The sequence below is a fragment of the Plecotus auritus genome (assembly GCF_963455305.1).
Source record: "Plecotus auritus genome assembly, chromosome: 6".
Lineage (NCBI taxonomy): Eukaryota > Metazoa > Chordata > Mammalia > Chiroptera > Vespertilionidae > Plecotus > Plecotus auritus.
Genome location: NC_137773.1, coordinates 16,514,510 through 16,535,032, shown reverse-complemented (window position 1 = coordinate 16,535,032; position 20,523 = coordinate 16,514,510). Strand labels below are relative to the sequence as shown.

General features: G+C 32.2%; 1 protein-coding gene across 6 annotated transcripts in view; it reads right to left on the bottom strand.

The window, feature by feature from the left end:
- Positions 1-20,523, bottom strand: part of CLINT1 (clathrin interactor 1) — a 59,204-nt gene that overhangs the window by 13,402 nt on the left and 25,279 nt on the right. For 4 of the 6 annotated variants that reach the window (XM_080671650.1, XM_080671649.1, XM_080671648.1 and 1 more), the window contains exons 2-8: positions 18,110-18,214; positions 17,501-17,597; positions 15,909-16,017; positions 14,771-14,935; positions 11,565-11,742; positions 7,874-8,120; positions 5,214-5,283 (exon numbers count right to left, since the gene is read on the bottom strand). In XM_080671650.1, the coding sequence (XP_080527776.1) occupies positions 5,214-5,283; positions 7,874-8,120; positions 11,565-11,742; positions 14,771-14,935; positions 15,909-16,017; positions 17,501-17,597; positions 18,110-18,214 (971 nt within the window). Of the gene's footprint in view, positions 1-5,213; positions 5,284-7,873; positions 8,121-11,564; positions 11,743-14,770; positions 14,936-15,908; positions 16,018-17,500; positions 17,618-18,109; positions 18,215-20,523 lie in introns of all 6 variants that reach the window. The other 2 variants (XM_080671651.1, XM_080671652.1) reach the window with 1 other exon arrangement.

Genomic DNA, 20,523 nt, shown 5'->3' with positions numbered 1-20,523 from the left:
TATTTACTTTTATCTACAATTTGAACAGTAACATTAAATTAAATTTTAATATCCCATTTCTCTCCAATTATCACTTAAATAGCAATAGCCAAAGGATCTAAAACCTTAAATAGTTGTCCTTATTTTTGTTTGTCCTTAAAGATTTCACCTCTTAAGAGTCACAAACTTAGAAGTTTAGAGTAGTTCAATTATGGTGCTTTTAGTGTTATGTGAACATTATACAGGTTACATCACAGCTGCTTAGCCTGCAGTGCTTAGAAACTAGCCAGGTGGGACTGGAACATCTGGGCTGCACTCAAACACCACCAGGGACAGCTTCCAACATCTGGTGCCATTTCTGAATTGTCTTATCGCTGCAAGACATTCTGCCCCATCTGCTACACTCAACTGGGTTAATTAAACTAGAACCATCTCCCCTTCTTAATAAATGGCCAGCAGTAATAAAAGGAACAAATCAATTTCGGATACATGTGTGTTTATTATTTCTTTTTAATGCACATTTATTGAAGTCAACTATCAGCAAGCATAACTAATTCTTCATTCTTTCACCACATTACAGATGCATATATTCACATATATCCTCACTCAGCATGAACTAACTCCCATCCCACCAAGGCCAAGGTTCTCTACTCCTATCAACACTACAGCTCATACATCTACTTTTGCTTTGTCCAAAGAATAATATCACAGTGACTTGTTTTTCTCTTTATAGGTACATATGTCATTATAAAATGTGACAAGGGGCACAAAAGATCAATGACTTATGATTTTTAAACTACTTAAACAGGCACATATATTAATAAAAAAATAGCAGGGAAATGAATGTTGCAAACAGTTGCTGCTTAATATTCATAAGTTGTCTTCTGTAATGTTCCTTCATGTTCAAAATATTGATCAAAGTATACTTACTGTTAGGTAACAAAAGGATAATCATTTACTATTACATTAAGGGATTTGAAAATTGGGGATTATTTTAATTTGCTTCATCCAAGCAGTGAATAAGCATCAATATGTAATTTATTATGCCAAACAAGAAAGGAATCTTCAAATCCTATTCAGTCTGGGCTACAAAGAAAATTCATGTTGCAGATAAAAGCACTGAGTACTGTAGATTACAACTTCAAATTGGGTAAGATATTTATTTTTGTCACATCCTGAATGTAATATTTTAGATAATTACCTACCTTGGTTATTCTACTGTTCTACCCTCTAACACCTAAACTGAAACTATACTATTTTTATAGCATAACTCTAGCAAATATTACTCCTCTCTATCCATACTATAAAGGAATTTGATTTCAACATGACTAATTAAGAACACTGGGAGTAAAGAATGGAAACATGGCCTGGCTGGGTAGCTAAACTGATTACAGAGTTGTCCCAACATGCCAAGGTTGTGGGTTCAATCCCTGGTCAGGGCACATACAAAAACCAATGAATGTATACATATGTAAACATCGATGAGAGAGAAACACTGATCAGCTGCCTCCTGCACACCTCCTACTGGGGATGTGCCCGTAACCCAGTTGTTCCTTTCTTTCTCTCTCTAAAATCATTAAATAAAAATTTTAAAAAAAGAATGGAAACATACACACTTAACTATTTTATAGACAGAAGCCACCCTTCCTTGAAAAGATTATCATTTATCTTCTAAAGTGCCAGAGATTATGATTCTACTTGTGTTTTTACACAATCTGATCTTCAACTCTGAAAACTACCTTAAAATTTAAAGATTTCTTTATTTCATTTAGGAAAAGTCTTTCTCCTAGAAGGGACCATCCATACCTATATGCATGGTGTTATTTATACCAATGCCTTAAATTCAACAGAAATTTTCTATACTTAAGCATTTCCCCAGATAACTTCTATCTAAGGGAATTTAAATAAAAGAGTCTATCAAAAAATGCTGCATGTGGAAGACTGCTAAATTTCACACCAAGAGCTATCCTTCAAGATTCCCACATGAGAGCTGTCATTATAAATGAACCATTTCCATCTGCCTTTTCAGAGTAGCAAGGAGGTTATTTACAGTCACCAGCTGGGAACATGTATTTTCCAAAGCAATACTGTGAGAACAGGAAAAATATAGCTGAACTACAAATGAAATTTCCTTTAACAAAAAAATTTAATGTAGATTGCATTAGAAAAACGAACTTCTGCATAAAGAATTCTAAAACAAAATTTTTTTAATGACAAGAAAATGTAAATATGACAAATTAATGTAAGAAATTTTTTAAAAAACCATTTAAGAATAAACACCCCAATTAAAAAATGGACAAAAGATTTGCCACACAATAAATGCTAAGATATATTGAATATACAAAAAATGTATTTAAAAAAGAGTATTCACTAAAATTAATAGTTAACTGTACAGTGAATCACTTGTTTTCCATCAAATTTCTAGTGAAATTTCTAGCATTACTTTTATAGTGAAAATATATTAAAATTTTTTATTTTTGTAAATTTGGCTTAAACTAGAGAAAACTTCCAGGAAATTCTAATATATAAATTGATGTATTAAGGATGTAACAACGTGGCTCATACTTATGTAAATATCCTCAACGAACTTTAGAGATTAGTAGATACTGGTAATAAGTTCAAATGTAAATGTAATGAACATTTTGGACTTGATATACTTTAATCTTTAAAAAAAGTTAACTTAAAAAAAAGAAATAAAAACATATGCAAGTCATGTAATGTCTACCAACTATGGTGTATTTTCTCTTCAACATTATTTATTGTACTAGAAATAACTTATTTAATAGTATGTTAACGATGACCTAAATTCCTTAATTACAAAGGGACAAAGGAGACAACTTGAACTTTTAAAGTGAGATATACTTAAAAAATGAAATGGAATGGTTTTGGGCATTCTATTTCTAATTGGCTTATTTTCTAAAAACTTTAAAATATTATTCATTTAAAAATGTTTACTTAGAAATGTCCTATATATAAAAGCCACCAAAATATTATTTGAATACAGATTTTAAAAGAACATCACCACAGTGGGACATTTATAAAGATAGTCTCAAGTAAGTATTTTTTTTTTAAATTTTAAAAACATTTTTATTGATTTCAGAGAGGAAAGGAAGAGGGAGAGATAGAAACATTAATGATGAGAGAAAATCACTGATCGGACGCCCCCAGCACACCCCCACTGGGGACTGAGCCCGAAACCCGAGCATGTGCCCTGACCGAGAATCGAACCGTGACCTCCTGGTTCATAGGTCAACACCTAACCACTGAGCAACACTGGCCGGGCTCAAGTAAATCTTGATGAATGGATTTCACATGTATATTTTTAAACCTGGTAAATATCCTACAATGATTTTACCACATACATATTTTTGAAGTTGTTAACAATAAGGATATAACATATAAAAAGAGAAAATCTAAACATTTTCTCAGAGGAGATATTTATCTGGTGAGCACTACAGATGCCATATCTGCTTAGGTTTATAGTTTGTGTCCATTTTATGTGCATGATGGTACCATTAAAAGCATAGGCACATCTGGTAAATGACACCCAATGGCATACCAAATAGCAATGCTAACATGGTAGATTCTTAGACTTCCTCATGTGTATATAGGTGCTAAAGATTTAATGTCCAATTTTTTCACTGCTGAATTCAATTCAAATATAGTACTAAAATAGATAGATATTTTGGGTAACAAAATTTATGTACTGATTGGGGAAGTCTGCACAAATTGGTTAAACATACTATTTCAAATAGGAGATGACTTCCCACATGCAATTGTTTTTTTAAGAGAATATTAAGATAAACCTTCCAGGTTTCATTTGTCTCTATTACTATATTAATATGAATTGCTATTTCCATTAAATAATCAATCTACTATTTGCACTGGAGAAGAAAAACCACACAAGGTTTTCTTGTCAAGCAAAGCAAGCATGTTTGTATATAATAATTCTCTCTGTTCAAAGCAATCACAGAGGGAAAAAGTTACATTCACTCATCTGACCTTCCTAGTTATTTCTTCTCTGATTGCTCCATTAAAACTTTAGACAAATGCATGAAAGGGGCTCTTTAATATTTCATGCCTTGAAGTCCAAAATAGTTGATATTCTATGTCTTTATTATAGGGCTTCATGCCAGCTGCCAGTTAATACTACAATTAAAATCTTAAACATACAAAAAGCACATAAATTGTTAAAAAAAACAAACTAATGCAATTGTTTGTAACCTTGCACATTACAGTTCAATAGAGTTTAAAGGATAATTTTAGAAACATTTTATAGTTACAGAAAAAAGGGAATGGGAATTAAAGAATTTCAGAAACTAGGTTGAACCAGACACACTATGAGTTCACTCCCAGTCCAAGAATTTTATGACAGTAGGCAAGAAGAAAATAACAGGAGCCTTTATATTAATTATATGTACTACACTATTAATGAAGTGATTTCCATCAGACTTCCACTTAAACACTAATGTAAATTTTAATCCAGTTTTAGAAAATCATTACAGACAACTAGGAACAATCAACTTATTTTTGCACATTATTTATATACCAATCTTGCCATCTACAATTTAATGTGAAATGAAATTTAAACAGGTTGGGGAAAATTGTCTTTAAAGAGAAAGTTTATTTCTTAAGCTGTTTGACTTGTTGCACAGGAGTTTATTAAGTTTATTAGAATTCCATAATCACTGAATGCAACCTAAAATCTCAATTTTCTTTAAGCATGTTTGTAACTAAGTAACTACTTGTGACTCTTGATTAACAATTACTGCATTTCCACCACTTGATCTTCCCAAGAAGGCAAGAACTCTGTTTTCCTAAGCATTATATTCCTCTAGCACCCAGACCTGTGTCTGGTACAACAAATACTTGTTGAATAAATGAATGAATTCTAGACATGGCTGACATTCAGAGCCTGAAGATTCAGCAAAAGATAGTAACACAAGCAGAGCAGTACATTTTGCTTATGAAGAAAGCAAAGGACCCCAAATAGTCAGTGGTAAAGAAATTAAGGAGATTACTAAATTATCGATCAAATATTTAAGGACCCTTCTTCCTTATTTCAGGCAACTAGACAGTTCCCCCCAAATAATGCTCAAAGCTCACTAATTTCATATTAAAAATAAATCCACAACAAAAAAATTTATTTTTCATTCCACCTTTTATTTGACATTTTTAAAAACTACTCTTAAACCAAGGTTTCTAAAAAATAAAAAGCCAATGTGGAAGCTTACCTGTTGATTGGCTGGGGCCATCAAACAGATCAACAAGGTCACCGGATGACTTGCTACTAGGCATTGAAGTCTGAAAATACACAGACAATTAATAAGCTTAGAAAGCTAATTTCTATTATTTTTTCTAAATCTGCTGTACTCTAATTTCCAACTTAGACACAAATACCTGTAATTATCTTAATAGGGGTAGATTTAGTTTTCTTGAAAAAACAGATGTGACTCTGAAATCCTTATGGAGAGAGAGTTTCTGTAACATCCACATTCCTCTTTTCCCTAACTCATTTTTTCTTATTACATTTCACTCTGGAACATATACTTTCTACTCAAATTTTAACGCTACATATCAGAATCATGAGAAGCATTAAGAAGTACATATGTCTAGCCTCATCTCAATATATTGAGTCATAACTGCCTAGGTTGGAATCTTGGCCTGTACAGTCTTACAAAGCTCCCTTGATAATTCCAATGCTTAAGAATGTCTGGGATCCACTGGATTAGAGGCCAACATCCTATCAAGCTCTAAAATTCTATGATTCTGTGAACTTTAGCAACAGTTATTGTTTGCATACTATGTAAGTCAGTACAATTCTATTTTGTTTTATATACTTTGATATTTAATTATTTCATATTTAGTTCCCAAACTAAATATTGGGGCTGGAGTTGTAATATGATTTTTCTCTTCCCCATAGTGCCAAGTACTATGAAGCATATGCTATACATTCAATACATACACGCTACATGAGAACAGAATTGCTAGGCAATACAGAAACAACGTGAGTTCCTAGGCTTGTTAATTTGAGCTTTGAAGATTAAAATATTGTATCATGGTTCAAAAAGGCTTTGAGATTGAAAGAGATCTACAATAGTTTAGAAACTTTTTAAGAACTTTGACCTTCTAAACTTTTTTGTAGTAAAAACAAATAAAAAATATAAAATATTTATGGCAGAGTGACATATTCAGACAAAATCCTATAAAATATAAAAATCTCGATTTATTGTTTAAAAACTATACAGTTGGGATAATTTTCTTCATGTAACCTTAAATGAATTCTCAACATAATAACCATCATGTATTTGGGTTTTAACTATTCACTAGATCCTGTACCGTCATCATCAGTAAAATAACTATATCCACAAGAGGGGAAATCTAAGACCAGAAAGAAATAACAGCCATTTCCCCTCTTTAACTACAACTAAAGTTGAGTTGTAATTTTGAGGTTTTCATCAAAACTTGAAAAGAGCAAATATGAGTGAAATTATATACTAGAAGATATTTGGCAAAAGTTGACATAGTACTTGTTCTTCTTTTTGTTTTTTTAATCCACACCTGAGGATATTTTTCCATTGACTTTTAGGGAAGAGTGGAAAAGAGAGGGAAAGACAGAGAGAAACATTGATGTGAGAGAAATACATTGATTGGTTGTCTACTGCATGAGCCCTGACCAGGACCCAGGCCTGGAGAGGAGCCTGCAACCAAGGTATGTGCCCCTGACCATAATAGAACCTGGGACTCTTTGGTCTGCAGGCCAAAGCTCTATCCACTAAGCCAAACCGGCTAGGGCCATGGTCAGCAAACTGCGGCTCGCGAGCCACATGTGGCTCTTTGGCCCCTTGAGTGTGGCTCTTCCACAAAATACCACAGCCTGGGCGAGTCTATTTTGAAGAAGTGGCGTTAGAAGAAGTTTAAGTTTAAAAAATTTGGCTCTCACAAGAAATTTCAATCGTTGTACTGTTGATATTTGGCTCTGTTGACTAATGAGTTTGCCGACCACTGGGCTAGGGCATACATAGTACTTGTTCTTGACAATAAGTAGAACTACTTTATTTTTAGTCATCTACTATTTGCAGGATGCATTAGAAAAATGTTTCCCTTAGCTTTTAGCTACTTCTGATGCAAAGATACAAGATGAGCAAACACTAGTAGGGGGGAGAGTGACAAAACAACAATTTAGCTTTTTTGAGATAAATCTCCCGCTTTGGCAGATTTCTGTCTAAGAGACTAGCTGTGAGTGCTTACAGCTCTTTTAATTTGTCCAGCAGGTCTTCTGGTTTTTACCGGAAGGCCCCCTCCAAAAATGAAAGTAAAAATAAAAACAAAAATAAAGGACTAGGTGTGGCCAGGTATCTAGTAGGTAGACATCCATTTCTGTAGTGAATGAAAAACAAATGAGGAAGGTACAAGAGTCAGTGCTACTATGGATCAATAGTGACCACCAAGTAAATAATCTTCCCATTTAAAGGCGCCATCTCTGTATTAAATGAGACCATTTCCCCTATATATCTACTTGGTCCTCTTTTGCCCTTTCTTACAACTTCCAAATATTCCCATGTTTTCCTTAGTGAATCTCGTTGTACTTGGTAACCAGAGGTGTAACTAGACGAAAACAGATGTACTATATTCTGATTCCAACCTTTCCCAAGTGAACCAAGAGTGTCATTTTTACTTTCATAGAAAGTGCAGACATTCATTCAGGAATTAGACAGATTTCTTTCCCCCAAGAGATTTCTTATTATTAATGAATGACTCTGAGTAATACATGCCAAATGATCTATAATTAATATGATTGCCTGGAAATGCCTAAGCCTACTAATGCAGTAATTCTAAAAGTAATTTATAAGAATAAAACTGTGTGTAATATGTCAATTCGTGCCATTCCCACCTTAACTGAAGACTGAGGCATATGAGTTGAAGCATTCTGATCTGGACTTGCTTTGTCCCCTGTGTAATGTGCTGCCGCTCCAAGATCAATGGTTTTGGAAGGATTTGCTGTGCGCTTGTGCCTGGTTGTGGTGGTCTCTGTGGCTTGTGTGATATGGATATGCTTTGTCGTCACAGTCTCCTCTTCATCTTTGAATTCACCTTTGGGAGATCTGCCTCTTCTTGCTTTCTTTTCCTCGTCACTGTCGCTAAAAGATATTAAAAATAAAGCAAAATAATAAGACTAGGGATTATTTTAAAATGGAGTCCTCGGTGATTTGAGCTAGAGAATTTCAAATACAGTAACTCTAAAATTCCATACTTTGACTATTTGACAGGGATCAACAGAATATTATCTAAGCTATCTGAATAATGACATGGATGTGTTGGGGAGGGAAAGTAGGAACCCAACCAATTCCCTAGATAAGTCTAAAACACTGCTATAAAAATGTATTTACATAAATGTGTACAAACAAAAAATGTCTGAAATAAATCAAGTGCTTATTATAGATTTAAATCTTAATTAAAAATAACAGATTATCATATCGGAATCAACAGAGGAGATCCTAAGAGTTCCAACATCTGCAACTGATGACCATTTTCTTGAAATGGATTGTGTGTGACTACAGTTCCATTTATATAACATAATTCTGTCATTGAACCTCCTATACTAATGCAATACATAATAAAATATTTCAATTTCCATGGATATGTTTTAAATATTATCATATTTAAATTCAAATGATTAAACACTAATCTATAAATGCAAAGAAATATAAGGTAATACACTTTACAACAACTGTGCTCTTTTTTACTATAGTATCAGCAGATCAAATACATTGCTTCACAGAAAACAAATATATTTAAAATGTTTTGAAATGTTTTTTCAGGCACATTCAAAAAGAATTTTTTAACAGTGTAGAAGAAAAAATACAAAATGAGTAAAAAAAACTGAGTTTTTCATATGCCATGGATTAAAAAAAATGCCAGCGCTAGTCCTTTTTCCAGTAATAAAGCATTGGGGTTTTTGTGGTTTCCTTTGGTGCAGGTAGAACACAGAGTGAAATTATCTAAAGTATACTCCATTACCTATATTAATTTTAGAGTAGGTGGTTTATAAATATTAATTTTAAAATACCCTGAAATAAAATACTGAAAATTCTCTTTAAAACTATGACTATTATTACTAATGTAATTTAAACTCAGACTAATCTAACACAATTTCTAATTAACACATTTGAATGGTTTCATTCCAAATCTGTGTAAATCAAGGTTCAAGAAGAATGGCTTCCCACACACAGTGAAGGGATTAAATGCACTTTTTATCTATAAGCATTTTAGGGAATCTACAAATTCTGATTAAGTGTTTAAAAGCCCTTATCAATTACTATATAATTTCTCAGCACAAATGACCTAAAGATCCCCACCATCAGTCCTATAGGTAAAACAGAAATTTCTTACCTTTCTGAGGTCCAATTTTATTTCAATACAAGGTAATTTCTTTATAAGTTGATAACATAAACCTGACTAGCACACAATGAAATGGAAGCCTCAGATCTGATCTATGTTCAAAAATTCCTGAATCTAATAATGAACCAAGAAGTTTGAAATTCTAGTAATATGCCAGAGAGGTCACATGCAACTTTGTCCAAAAATCTACTCTTTTCCTTCAAAATATTCCAGGATGTAAAGTCCTTGGTGTGCCCTTTAATTACTATGATAAGTAATACACACTGTACTTTCACTCTTAAACTTGGATACTCTATATAAAAGATTTAGGAACTCTAGCAGATCCTGTCTTAGAGTCAACATAGAAAAAAAAAAAAAATCAAGGTAGAAAAAGAAAAAAAAAGAATAAGACGACGAAAGCCCAGAAAGAAAAACTGAGAATGTGGGAATGGAAGGGCAAAGGAAAGTAATAACACAAGAATACATAGATGTCTAGCCAACTTATCTACCTAATTCCCACACTTCTTCAGGAAATAGCAACAGAATATATGGCCACTGTGTTTTCTAAACCAAAATAAAAATGTAAACACACAGGCCACAAGAATATTAATGAGAGAAAAATTGCATAGAATATTTGAAGTAGGCACCGTTTCCCCAAGTTTAGTATTTATTACCATATGTAACTATTTCAGTATTAAAGAGCTAGAAATGTAGTTATAAAATAGATATATATATTCAAAGCACTAAAAATAAATTCTAGCTCTTCAAAGATGATATTCTAGAAACAGTGTTGAAAAAGACAGGAATTCCAGGGATTAAATATATATGGAAACACTAAACAAATATTAAAAAATCCCTAGTTTCAAAATTATATTTCCTCTTTTGATGACCCCTAAATCTGAATTATTAATATGTTTTAAGGAAAAAAAGAGATAGTACTTAGTTATAAGAAGTCACTTGAAGGCTTCCACCACTAATTGTTATTTTAAGCAAGTTCCACACAGCCTTAATGGACCTCAGGTTTTACTTCTATACAGTAAAGGTAAAAACCCTTTCTTTAGCCTATCAGAAACACTAAGGGGCACAAGTGATAAAAAATTTTGTAAAACTTGCTTTGCAAGTGAAGTGCTCAACATACATTGCTCTTTTAACTAGAAGGAAAACTAGATTATAGCTATATTGGTAAGTAGAAAAAAAATTAATGCTATTCCAAGTATTGCTCTATATAAATCTAAATAAAAATGCCCTACTATTAGAAATGTAGTTTGTGAAAATATAGGTCTATATTTAAAAACATTTAGTCCAAAAATCCATTTGGAATTTTTTTTCTGGTACACACTGGCACAGAATCATAATGAAATGTCACAGGAGGAGTCAAATTTCAAACCCTAGTTTTAAATTTAAAATAATAAATTTTGTTATCCTTCAGCAATATCTTAATCTCTGGATAATCTGATGCCCAAATGAAAAATAAGCTCTGAAAGTTCTTATTGGCAAAAAAGTAATTCCAATAAATAGCCTGAATAAAAACATGTAGGAAATGTGATAACTTTAGAAATAAATGGACATAGACAATATGCAAAGTGTGTTAATACTAATTTAAAATAATGTTTGACCTTGCATTTTAAAAACAGCTGCACAGCCAGTCATCAGCAACAAACATACTAGTATTGGGATAATACAGAAAAGGTTAGCATGACCCATGTGCAAGGATGACATGCAAATTCATAAATCATTCCATATTTTTGCATAGGGCATTTTTAGGGCATAACTATTCTATATGGTTCTCTAATGGTGGATATTATACATTTGTCAACTGTACAACACAGTGAACCCTAATGCAAACACAGTTAATAACAATATATCAATTTTGGTTACCAATTATTAATAAATGAACCATATTAATATGAGATGTTAATGATAGAAGAAATTTTATGTGTGTTAATATGGCAACTTTGTACTTTATGCACAATTTTCCCAGGTACCTAAAACTTTTATATATTTAATATATATGTTATATATGTTATATATAATATATATTATATATTACATATTATATATTTTTTACATATATTCCCTTAAATATATTAGGGGAAAAAAGCTGGACCTCAAATAATGATAACACCCAAAACAAAACAAAAACAAAACCAGCTGCATAACTTTAGCACCCTCTCCAAGTGACCCAGAATACAAAGTGTTAATACCTGCATCTTTCTGGAGAGTCTTCTCTGTCTTTCCTCCGGAACTTGCTGATGGTGTCATCAATTGTGCTTCCAATTTTATCACTCAGTTCACCTAATTTATCACTGAATGGAAAAGCACTTTTGTTTTTATCCCACTCCTCATCCCATTTTGATTTGGGCTCAGGATCATATCTTTCACCTATATAAGCATTAAAAAGAGAAGCAACTCTAAGGATATTAAATTCAGAAGGTATCTACAGTTCTTGTTTCTGAAGCTTTTCCTCATAATAAAATAGTTTTCAAAGGAAAACAGAAAGCTCCCACAGTGCTGAATCAACACAATTACAGCAAGGCACAGCATGTACTGCCAGTCATTAGGTGGCAGGAATGCAGATTCAAAAGCTTTTATTTATGAAAACTTGCATGACCTTAATGCATAGCACAGCACTGTCAGGAAGTTCTTAAAGGCTGCTGGAAGGAGTAGAGGAAAACACAAGAACCACCACAGGCTATATAAGCAAAGGAGAAATGGAAATCTTTCTGTTTTCACAAAAGTCACTAATGAATTATAGTTCATTCCTGTCTCTCAAGGATTTTTCAATTACTAGAAAAGTACTGGATGGCAAAGTCTCCTAAAGCACAAACTATAGGATGCTACATATCCCAATGTGCTGAAAAGACTCATAAATGTCATTCCTTAGTATCAAACTAGACATATAACTCAATGGACTTCACGACATGAGAAAGCATCTTTTAATTACAGTAACAAGAAAAATATATTCTACCAAAAGCTACACAGACTGGAATCATGAAGTATGCTCAAGCAGTTCAGAACAAACATATGCTGGGACTGGCAAAACCTAGGGAGCCTCAGTGTGAATTTGAGAGTGAAGGGAATAGATCATGGCAGTGAACAAAAAAACCCCCAAAATGTCAAGATCTGTTTTCGTCCTTGACCTTGGGGTCCAAAGGAATTATGAACATTAAAGGGAACTTTTCCATTTCCCTGTCCATATCCAAACTCAACTTAAGAGGCAAGAAAAGAAGGTACAGAGAAGTCAGGAGGTTAAAGAGAAGAAAACACTGAAAATTAAGACAGGTTGGAGAAAAAGGGGAAGAGCAATGAGAAATAAAATAATTCAAATGTGGCTAAGAGAGCTTTTGTTTTGAACTTTGGTTAACAAGTTCTGATGGCATATATGTCCTTTGGAGATTGAATAAAACCATTTACTGAGTTGTCTGCTAAAACTGCAATCAAAATTTTCTGTAAAAGCTTGAGGATTTTAAAATATGTCTACTAATTTGAAAGTGACCACCAACGTGAACAAAACATGAACAAATAAAGCTTATTAAATTTAAACCAGGATGGTTTTATTAAAATGGTGGTTTTTCTAATAATGTACATTTCAATGACAATGTGATAAACCAGACTGAAAAAAAATTTTTACCAGAAAAATCAAAGTAGATGAAAACTAAACTGGTTATTGTGGTAGATGTCATACTAAGTGTGTGCCAAAGATACTGGATATTGGCAGAACATTATCTGATGTCAAAATGAAAAAAACAACAACACACATATAAAATAGCTAAAGTTGATTAGTTAGGTCTCTGAAATAATTTATAAAAGAATGTGATGCAAATAGAATGTACAACTCTATCTCCACTGCAAATACTGTAATTATTAGTTCACTGTGACTGATTCTGAAAACTTATTCAATTTTCTAAATTTAATTTTACATTGTGCTGGTTAAAAAAAAACAGGATTCTAAGCAAGTAGAATGAGGAAATAAGTTGCAAAGAGCAATTTCTACTAAAAAACACATTAAATTGCTACAGCTAGTTTGAAAAAGATAAAGAACAAAATAAATTACTTAGGCAAATAATTTAAAAATTTCTTATTCCCCTAAACAAATAAAAACTCCAAAACATCTTTACATGATTTATTTAATATAAGTATTTTTTCCCGATTCACGAATTCCCTTTTGATGCTGAGACATAAAGAAATTTTTCTGCTGTTAGAAACATCCTCTAACAGCAAATTAAGTCCAGTATTTTTTCTTGTGGGCAAGAAAGCAGAGTTGCAAAGGAGTGAAAATATTCTTTTATACTAGTAGGTAATCACAAGACAAGAAAGTTTTCACACAGTTCCAATGATGAGTTATGACTTCTCAGTATAATCCAAATATAAACAATTCAGATATGGGTGGGGAGAATCGGAGAGCCCCAATATGCAGTTAAGTATACATAGCACTGTGTCCACAAAATGACCAGGGGAGACCAGAGCTCCAGTAGAGCCAAGTCCAAAGAGACATGCTCTGAAAGATCTACTTTCTGTATCTGTTTCAAGCACCTAGTGATCTATTTTAGGCAAACTATATGATTACATTAAAAATAAACACGGGAGCTCTGGCTGGGTAGCTCGGTTGGAGTGTTGTCCCGTACACCAAAAGGTTGCACGTTCGATTCCTGGTCAGGGAATATACCTTGGTTGGGGATTCAAACCTCAGTCAGGGTGCATACAGGAGGCAACAGGTTGATGTTTCTCTCTCTCACATCAATGTTTCTCTTTCCCTCTCCTCTTCCCTCCCTCTTTCTCTAAAATCAATAAACATATCCTCGGGTGAGGATAAAAATAATAATAATAATGATAATAATAAATAAAATAAACACAGGAGATGAATGTTCTAGCTGCTCTGAAATGTGTTAGGAACAATACAACGATAGGCCTAGATGAAAATTGATGGTATTGCCAGTCACCTTTTTTATGTCAAATTAATGCACTACCTAATGAAGGGAAAAGACCGAGGCTGAACTAACTTATATGAAGTTTAGTATCTATTTTTGGCCCAAAACAGCTAAATTGGTTTCAAATTAGGAAGATCACCTCATCAAAATTCATATTTTTATGCGCTAAATGGTGAATTAGAGAAATCCGTTTTTTAAAGAATGATAATCCCAAGAGAGCAGGATATATAGTTTTATTGCAGTCATTTAATTAACAATTAATGGTTAAAATATTATTCTTGAACCCACCCAAGTAAAAAATAAAGAGAAAGATTCCTAAAATTCATGTAATAGGAGTTGAAATGACTATTACATATATTTTAGTATTCTATGTATTCCTAAAAAAAAAAAATAGCATTTTGGTCTTCCATATTTCAGTGATTCTTAAATATACCCAAGAAGCTAAATTGATATTTAGGTGCCAGTCTGTTTTTGATACTCACTGTATCTGAATCCTCCAACACTGTCTGAGGAAACCCCAACATATTTGTCTTTGTTCTTCTTTGCTTTCTTTCGCTCTTCACGAAGCCTGTCGTCATCCTGGGCAAATTCAACCAATTCTTTCACCTTCTGGCGAATATTTATACCTTGATCCTTGCCATGCTCATCTGTGAGGATGGTAAGGGAGAAACAAAACCTTAAGAATTCAGTTAATCTGTATCGAATTCTTTAGCACAAAAAACAGGCATGAAAATTTCAACATAAGAAACTAACTTCAATATTTTAAAATTAATAAAAAGAGGCAAAATGTGTTGTTAAAATTTGTCATTTCCTCATCAGCAAATTCTAAGGTTTGAGATGCAATTTTGGTTTGTAAGAGCCTGTAAAGGTGAACTATAAAGGACCAGAGATAACGCTATGCAAGATCAATTAAAGATCCACTAAGAAGGATTACTAATAATGACCATATGAAATGGACTTATATCCATAAATGTTATTTTCTTTTTCGATGGGATTTTAACAAAACAAAAAGCAACACTCACTTCAGTCATTAAAACTCACAATTAATGACTGAAAAGTACCCACCCCCAATTCCTTGGTTTTCCCAATACAAGTTTGAAAACACTAATTACCAGAATTTAGTGTAGCTGAAAAACTGAATTTTAAAAGTGCTTTCAACTGGGGTACACTACAAAATGAAATGTAGTTCATTCTGTATCCTCTTTCACATTCAGAACACACTCTGGCCTTGCTGCCTTTGCACAGTAAATATTATTTGGTGGGAGGAAAAAACCCCCAGCTTCAAACAGATGTGTGTGTTTTGGAGCTCTAACCTTTTCTTCCCATCTGATTAAAGCTATTCCTTTATGGACACCACAGGGGACCAGTCTCCAGTGCATATTTTAATATAAACCCGAACACTCATGTTGTGTTGGTTCTGTTGTTATTAGCCAGTCTTTTCTGCAAGTTCTTGTCTTCACTAATTAATACTCTAGGGCCCCACGTCTTGGATTCTGCACTCGTCACACAACGAGCAACAGTCACATTCTAATTAGAGCGGAGAAGCTTCTAAGCTGGTTCAGGTGACTGACAACTCCAACTACTGTTTTAATTTGCTTATAAGGTTTTTCTATTGCTCACCTACAAAGTGGTAATTTTCCAGGGATCGCAAATCATAAATGTGTTCTCTGGCACTTGTAACAACACGCTCTGATCCATTCCTTATGAGGTAAGCTAGGAGCAGCAATGACTGTAAAAATAAGAAGCACCAAATAGTTTAACAAAATAAATACTGGTAGAGCTTTGGTAAATGGTTAAAGAAAATAATCCCAACATTAGCCAATAAATAATCTTCGTGAGGGGAGTGGAAACTCTTTACGTGTATTAAACTATATACAGTCTAAAGCGTAATAGTGTCAATTTGCAGTTCCCCTTATACCACGCACTATCTACTGAATACCATGTGTCAGAAGATGAAAAATAAAATTCGGATGTTAAGAAATATTTGAATGTATGATATAAATGAATATTAAACTTTTAGAAAGCTGGCTCAGTTTTTACTTTTCATCACATGGAAGTGTGATTTGTTAGAGCATAAGTTTAAAGAGAACAACTATTAATTATAAGATCCCACAGATTTTTCCACAGATAAAATTTAATTTTGGGGTTAATAATGTGGCTTTTGTTTCAAACATTTGCTGCCAACAAATAAAGAGAAAAAACGTTTATGAGGTTTCTTTTTAAGGTGATAAAAAATGTTCTGGTATTAAATAGTGGTGAATGCTGCACAATTACACTAAAAGAAGTGAATTGTGCATTTTGATCTTAACTTTGCTTGGAACAAACCTCACATAAAGATAAGATCTATAAAAATTTACCTAAGTTCGCAAAATTGAGTGGTAAAAACCCTCCACCAGGAACTATTATTGATTTACTTTTTTATTATTTTGTGTTTTTATTTTTTCTTTACTGTTGAGAGTATTACAGATATGCCCCCTAAAAAGTAGTTTGCACAGGATTATTTTAAACTCTAAAAAATTTAATTCACAGAAATTTTAACTATTTTATCACAACTACTGTACAAGTTGAGGAAATAACAGTGAATGTTTTTAGAAACAAACAGCATACAAAATATGTAACTAAAACATTGTTTTCCAATCCTGAAAGCCAGAAATGTTGTTTTCAAAGTTTCAAATATAAATATTACACACCATTTTAGAAAGCATATTAGAACTATTCCAAGTAGCAAGAAAATATGGTGGAAAAGGAAGAAGAGATGACTATCTTGTTTTACTATTCTAGATTATATTAGATCAAAACAGATTCTCTAACTTTATTTTAAACTAACATTTTTGGTGCAGAATACTGTAATAATACTGTTATAGATTAGGCAAAATTTTATGTAGAGATGACAAACCATATTAGACTATAGTTTTCATCTTAATTGCTCATACACTAAATATGCATACTACTATTGATTCATTACTTCTGATATGCATGTTTTTAGTTGGAAAAATTTTAACCTATAAAATAAAAACATTTAACATTTAGAAGTAGTATTAACATTATTTTTAAACATTTTAAGAATAGTTGTTCATGGTAACTAGAAAACAGAACACAAATACTTGTTTTAGGATATTCTAGGATTTAATGTCACTTATGAATATACACCTTAAAATTTCAAGCATTCTTTTTAAACATGTTAAGTAATAAAAACAGACTAATGCCCATACCTTATAAACTCTTCTCCAATTTTTTTTGTTGTCTTTTAACATTCGTGACCAAAGCATATTCATAAGTTCTGGAAATTGTTCATACATAAATGTGGCCCTGAAAAGAGAATAATTTTCCTTGCAATATGTTAATTTTGACAGTAGATGGCAGGCTTGTTCTAAGTTGCTATGTTTTCCTAAAGAGCCTTAAAAAAATTAATAAGCTTAATTAAAAAAATTTAATGATATGCTTCCTTAAAAGTGTTTTTCCTGTATTTTGTATAATATCTAGTGGTGCATTTATAAACCCCAATAACTAATATTATATTTTACAAGTCTTTAAATTTTCATAAGTTTATTTCAAGTTATTTTATACACATGTCAAACTTTTACATGGTAAGTTACAGTAAGTCTTTAAACTTCATTGACAAAAATTTTTGCTATACTTTTTTGATCTAATTTTTAAAGGGAATGGACCCGGTGTAAAAAAAACTTCCTCCATTAATATTTGAATGATTATGCAAAATTTCTATCTGGCAGCTAAACGATTTAAAACTGAAAGCAAATTTCACATTTCTGTGTAAAGATACTTGGATTCTTTCTGCACTGCTGAGTCAAATTATAACTTACTTGGCAATCTCTCCCATGAGTTGCCCAGAAGGTCCCCAAGGATCATCATTCGTTGCTTCTCGAACCTTAGACTCAATCTCTGAATAATTCATAACCACATTGGTGCTGCAAAGGAAAAAAAATGCACGCACATACGCACAAAGATTAGCATCAAAATGTGAGAAATACATGAAAACTTAATAATGACACTACTGGGCGTCCTAATGAGATACCTCTATAGGGTGGAAAAGAAAATATCTCCTATGCACAAGCTACCCTGAGGACACTATATAGCACGTTTAAGTTATCTTTAAGAAGATTTTACTATTCCATTGCTCTTCAAGGATACTGATAATAGATTATATTAGAACTGGCATAAGTCCAGTAAAAAATGATTTTGGGTCAAATTAAAAAGAAAATTGAACATGATAGAGTTTATTATAAACTAAAGTTGTCAGTTTCCTGACTCGAACTAGTTTACATGCAGTCTGAAATTTCTGGCTTACAGAAATTCTGGAAATTAATTGACAAAATTATATAACAACTGAACATTATTTTTATTTTTTAAAAAGCAGTAACAAATAAGAGATAACATTCCAAAAAATGTTTAGAATCACTTTGAACATTTAACTGTAAACACTTAATCTTTTTCACTTATCATATACATTTTGAACCTCACTATATAGTCACTGTAACCCACACTTTTAATGGCTACAGAATATTCCATCAGGAGAGTGTATGATAATCATTTAACTTTCACTTAGACTTCAGTAGTGGTCAAGAACATGGCTTCTAAGAATCAGAAAGATCTCATTCCAATCACTTTGTAACCTTTGACAAAATTATTTTAATTCTAACTCAGCTAACTCAAATGCAAAATTAGGATAAATAAGATTACTAATTCAAAGGGAAGCATATCAAATGGTACTTAATTATTAGCAAAGTGTCTGACACATAGGAAGTGCTTAATATGTTAGCTATTATGCTTTTATTCTTAAAGATAATAATCACCTATTAGAATTTTAAAATATTAAATATTTTTACAAAAAATGATTAACTTTAAAGAGTACCTTAAATTTAAAACATCAGATGGCAAAACTGCTTGATATTTAAAGCAATTTCACATGCTTATATGGATTTAAGAATTTAAAGAAATGCTGAGGAGTAAAGAAATACTTTGAAAATGTGACACACTATACCACCATTAATTTGACATCTAAAGCTCCAATTGTTACTAAACAATTGTTACAATAGATGACAATGAATATGGTAATTCAAATCTCCCACTTAAAATTAAGTCTTAGAAATAATGAGAAATCAGAATTTGGTTTTCTATTTATTACTTAAATAGATCCAACTTTTGCTGTATAGTTTTTCAGCCATCAAACAATTTTGCTTTTAAAATAAGAAAGGTTTGATTAAAATTGGCAACCGAATCTTTCTCAAACATAAAGAAATATAAACTTCAGATTTACTGAAAACACTTCAATTTATTTTGAAGGAATAGACTAGTTATAAACAGTTTTGGGTCAAATTTTAAAGGAACCATTATACATATAATTATGACTTGCCAAATCACAGAATATACCTGACTTCTAATTTACATTCAAAATACTGTTCTACTAAGGAAGAAAAGCAAAACACTATTATTTTCTTTTAAATCTTGGAAAATATTAATTAGTGTGATAAAGTAAATACAAATTATTTATTTTACAATACATAAGTTATTGTGTATTGTAAAATAAAATACACAATCTCCACTGCCTCCTTTAAAATTTAATACTATTTATGAGTGAATTTACATAAAAACCACTAATGATTCTGTTGACAATAATTTTATGTATAAAGGGAATAATCATATTTTTTTTCCTAATTTTGTCAACAATGGAACCAAAATAAAATCAAGGCAGCCAATGACAGATTTGCAATTTAAGATGCCACAAAATAATTGATTTCAGAATGCTTTTGTTTGTCCTACTGGCTGAAGAATGTGTGGCTTAGGCAGTTAAAAGTGTCAAAATGCAGCTGTGGGAATGAACAATAGCAATTAGGATTATAGTTCATCCAAGCATTTCATTACCAAGAATGCACTTGAAATCTGTTTGCATTGTTTAATTTGTTTGAGAACAAGATTAAAGAAGTTAATCTCTTAGTCCATACTCCCGAAATATTTTCACTAGAGCCTTCATAAATGCTGTTGCTTTCAGAACACTACTTTCCTTGTTCAAGCTACAAAAGCCCATGGGTCAAATGAGAAAGGTCCTGTTTCCATAACCCTTCACAAAATTCTTAGCTGAAGGCCTGTGGGTTTGAATATTGTGTGTTTAGGAGAGGTGGCAGAGAGCCAATATTTTAAGAATATCCTTATTTCATTGGTTCAAAAAACAATGGGAACTATGTAAAATGACAACTTGCCATTAAAATAGACGTACAAT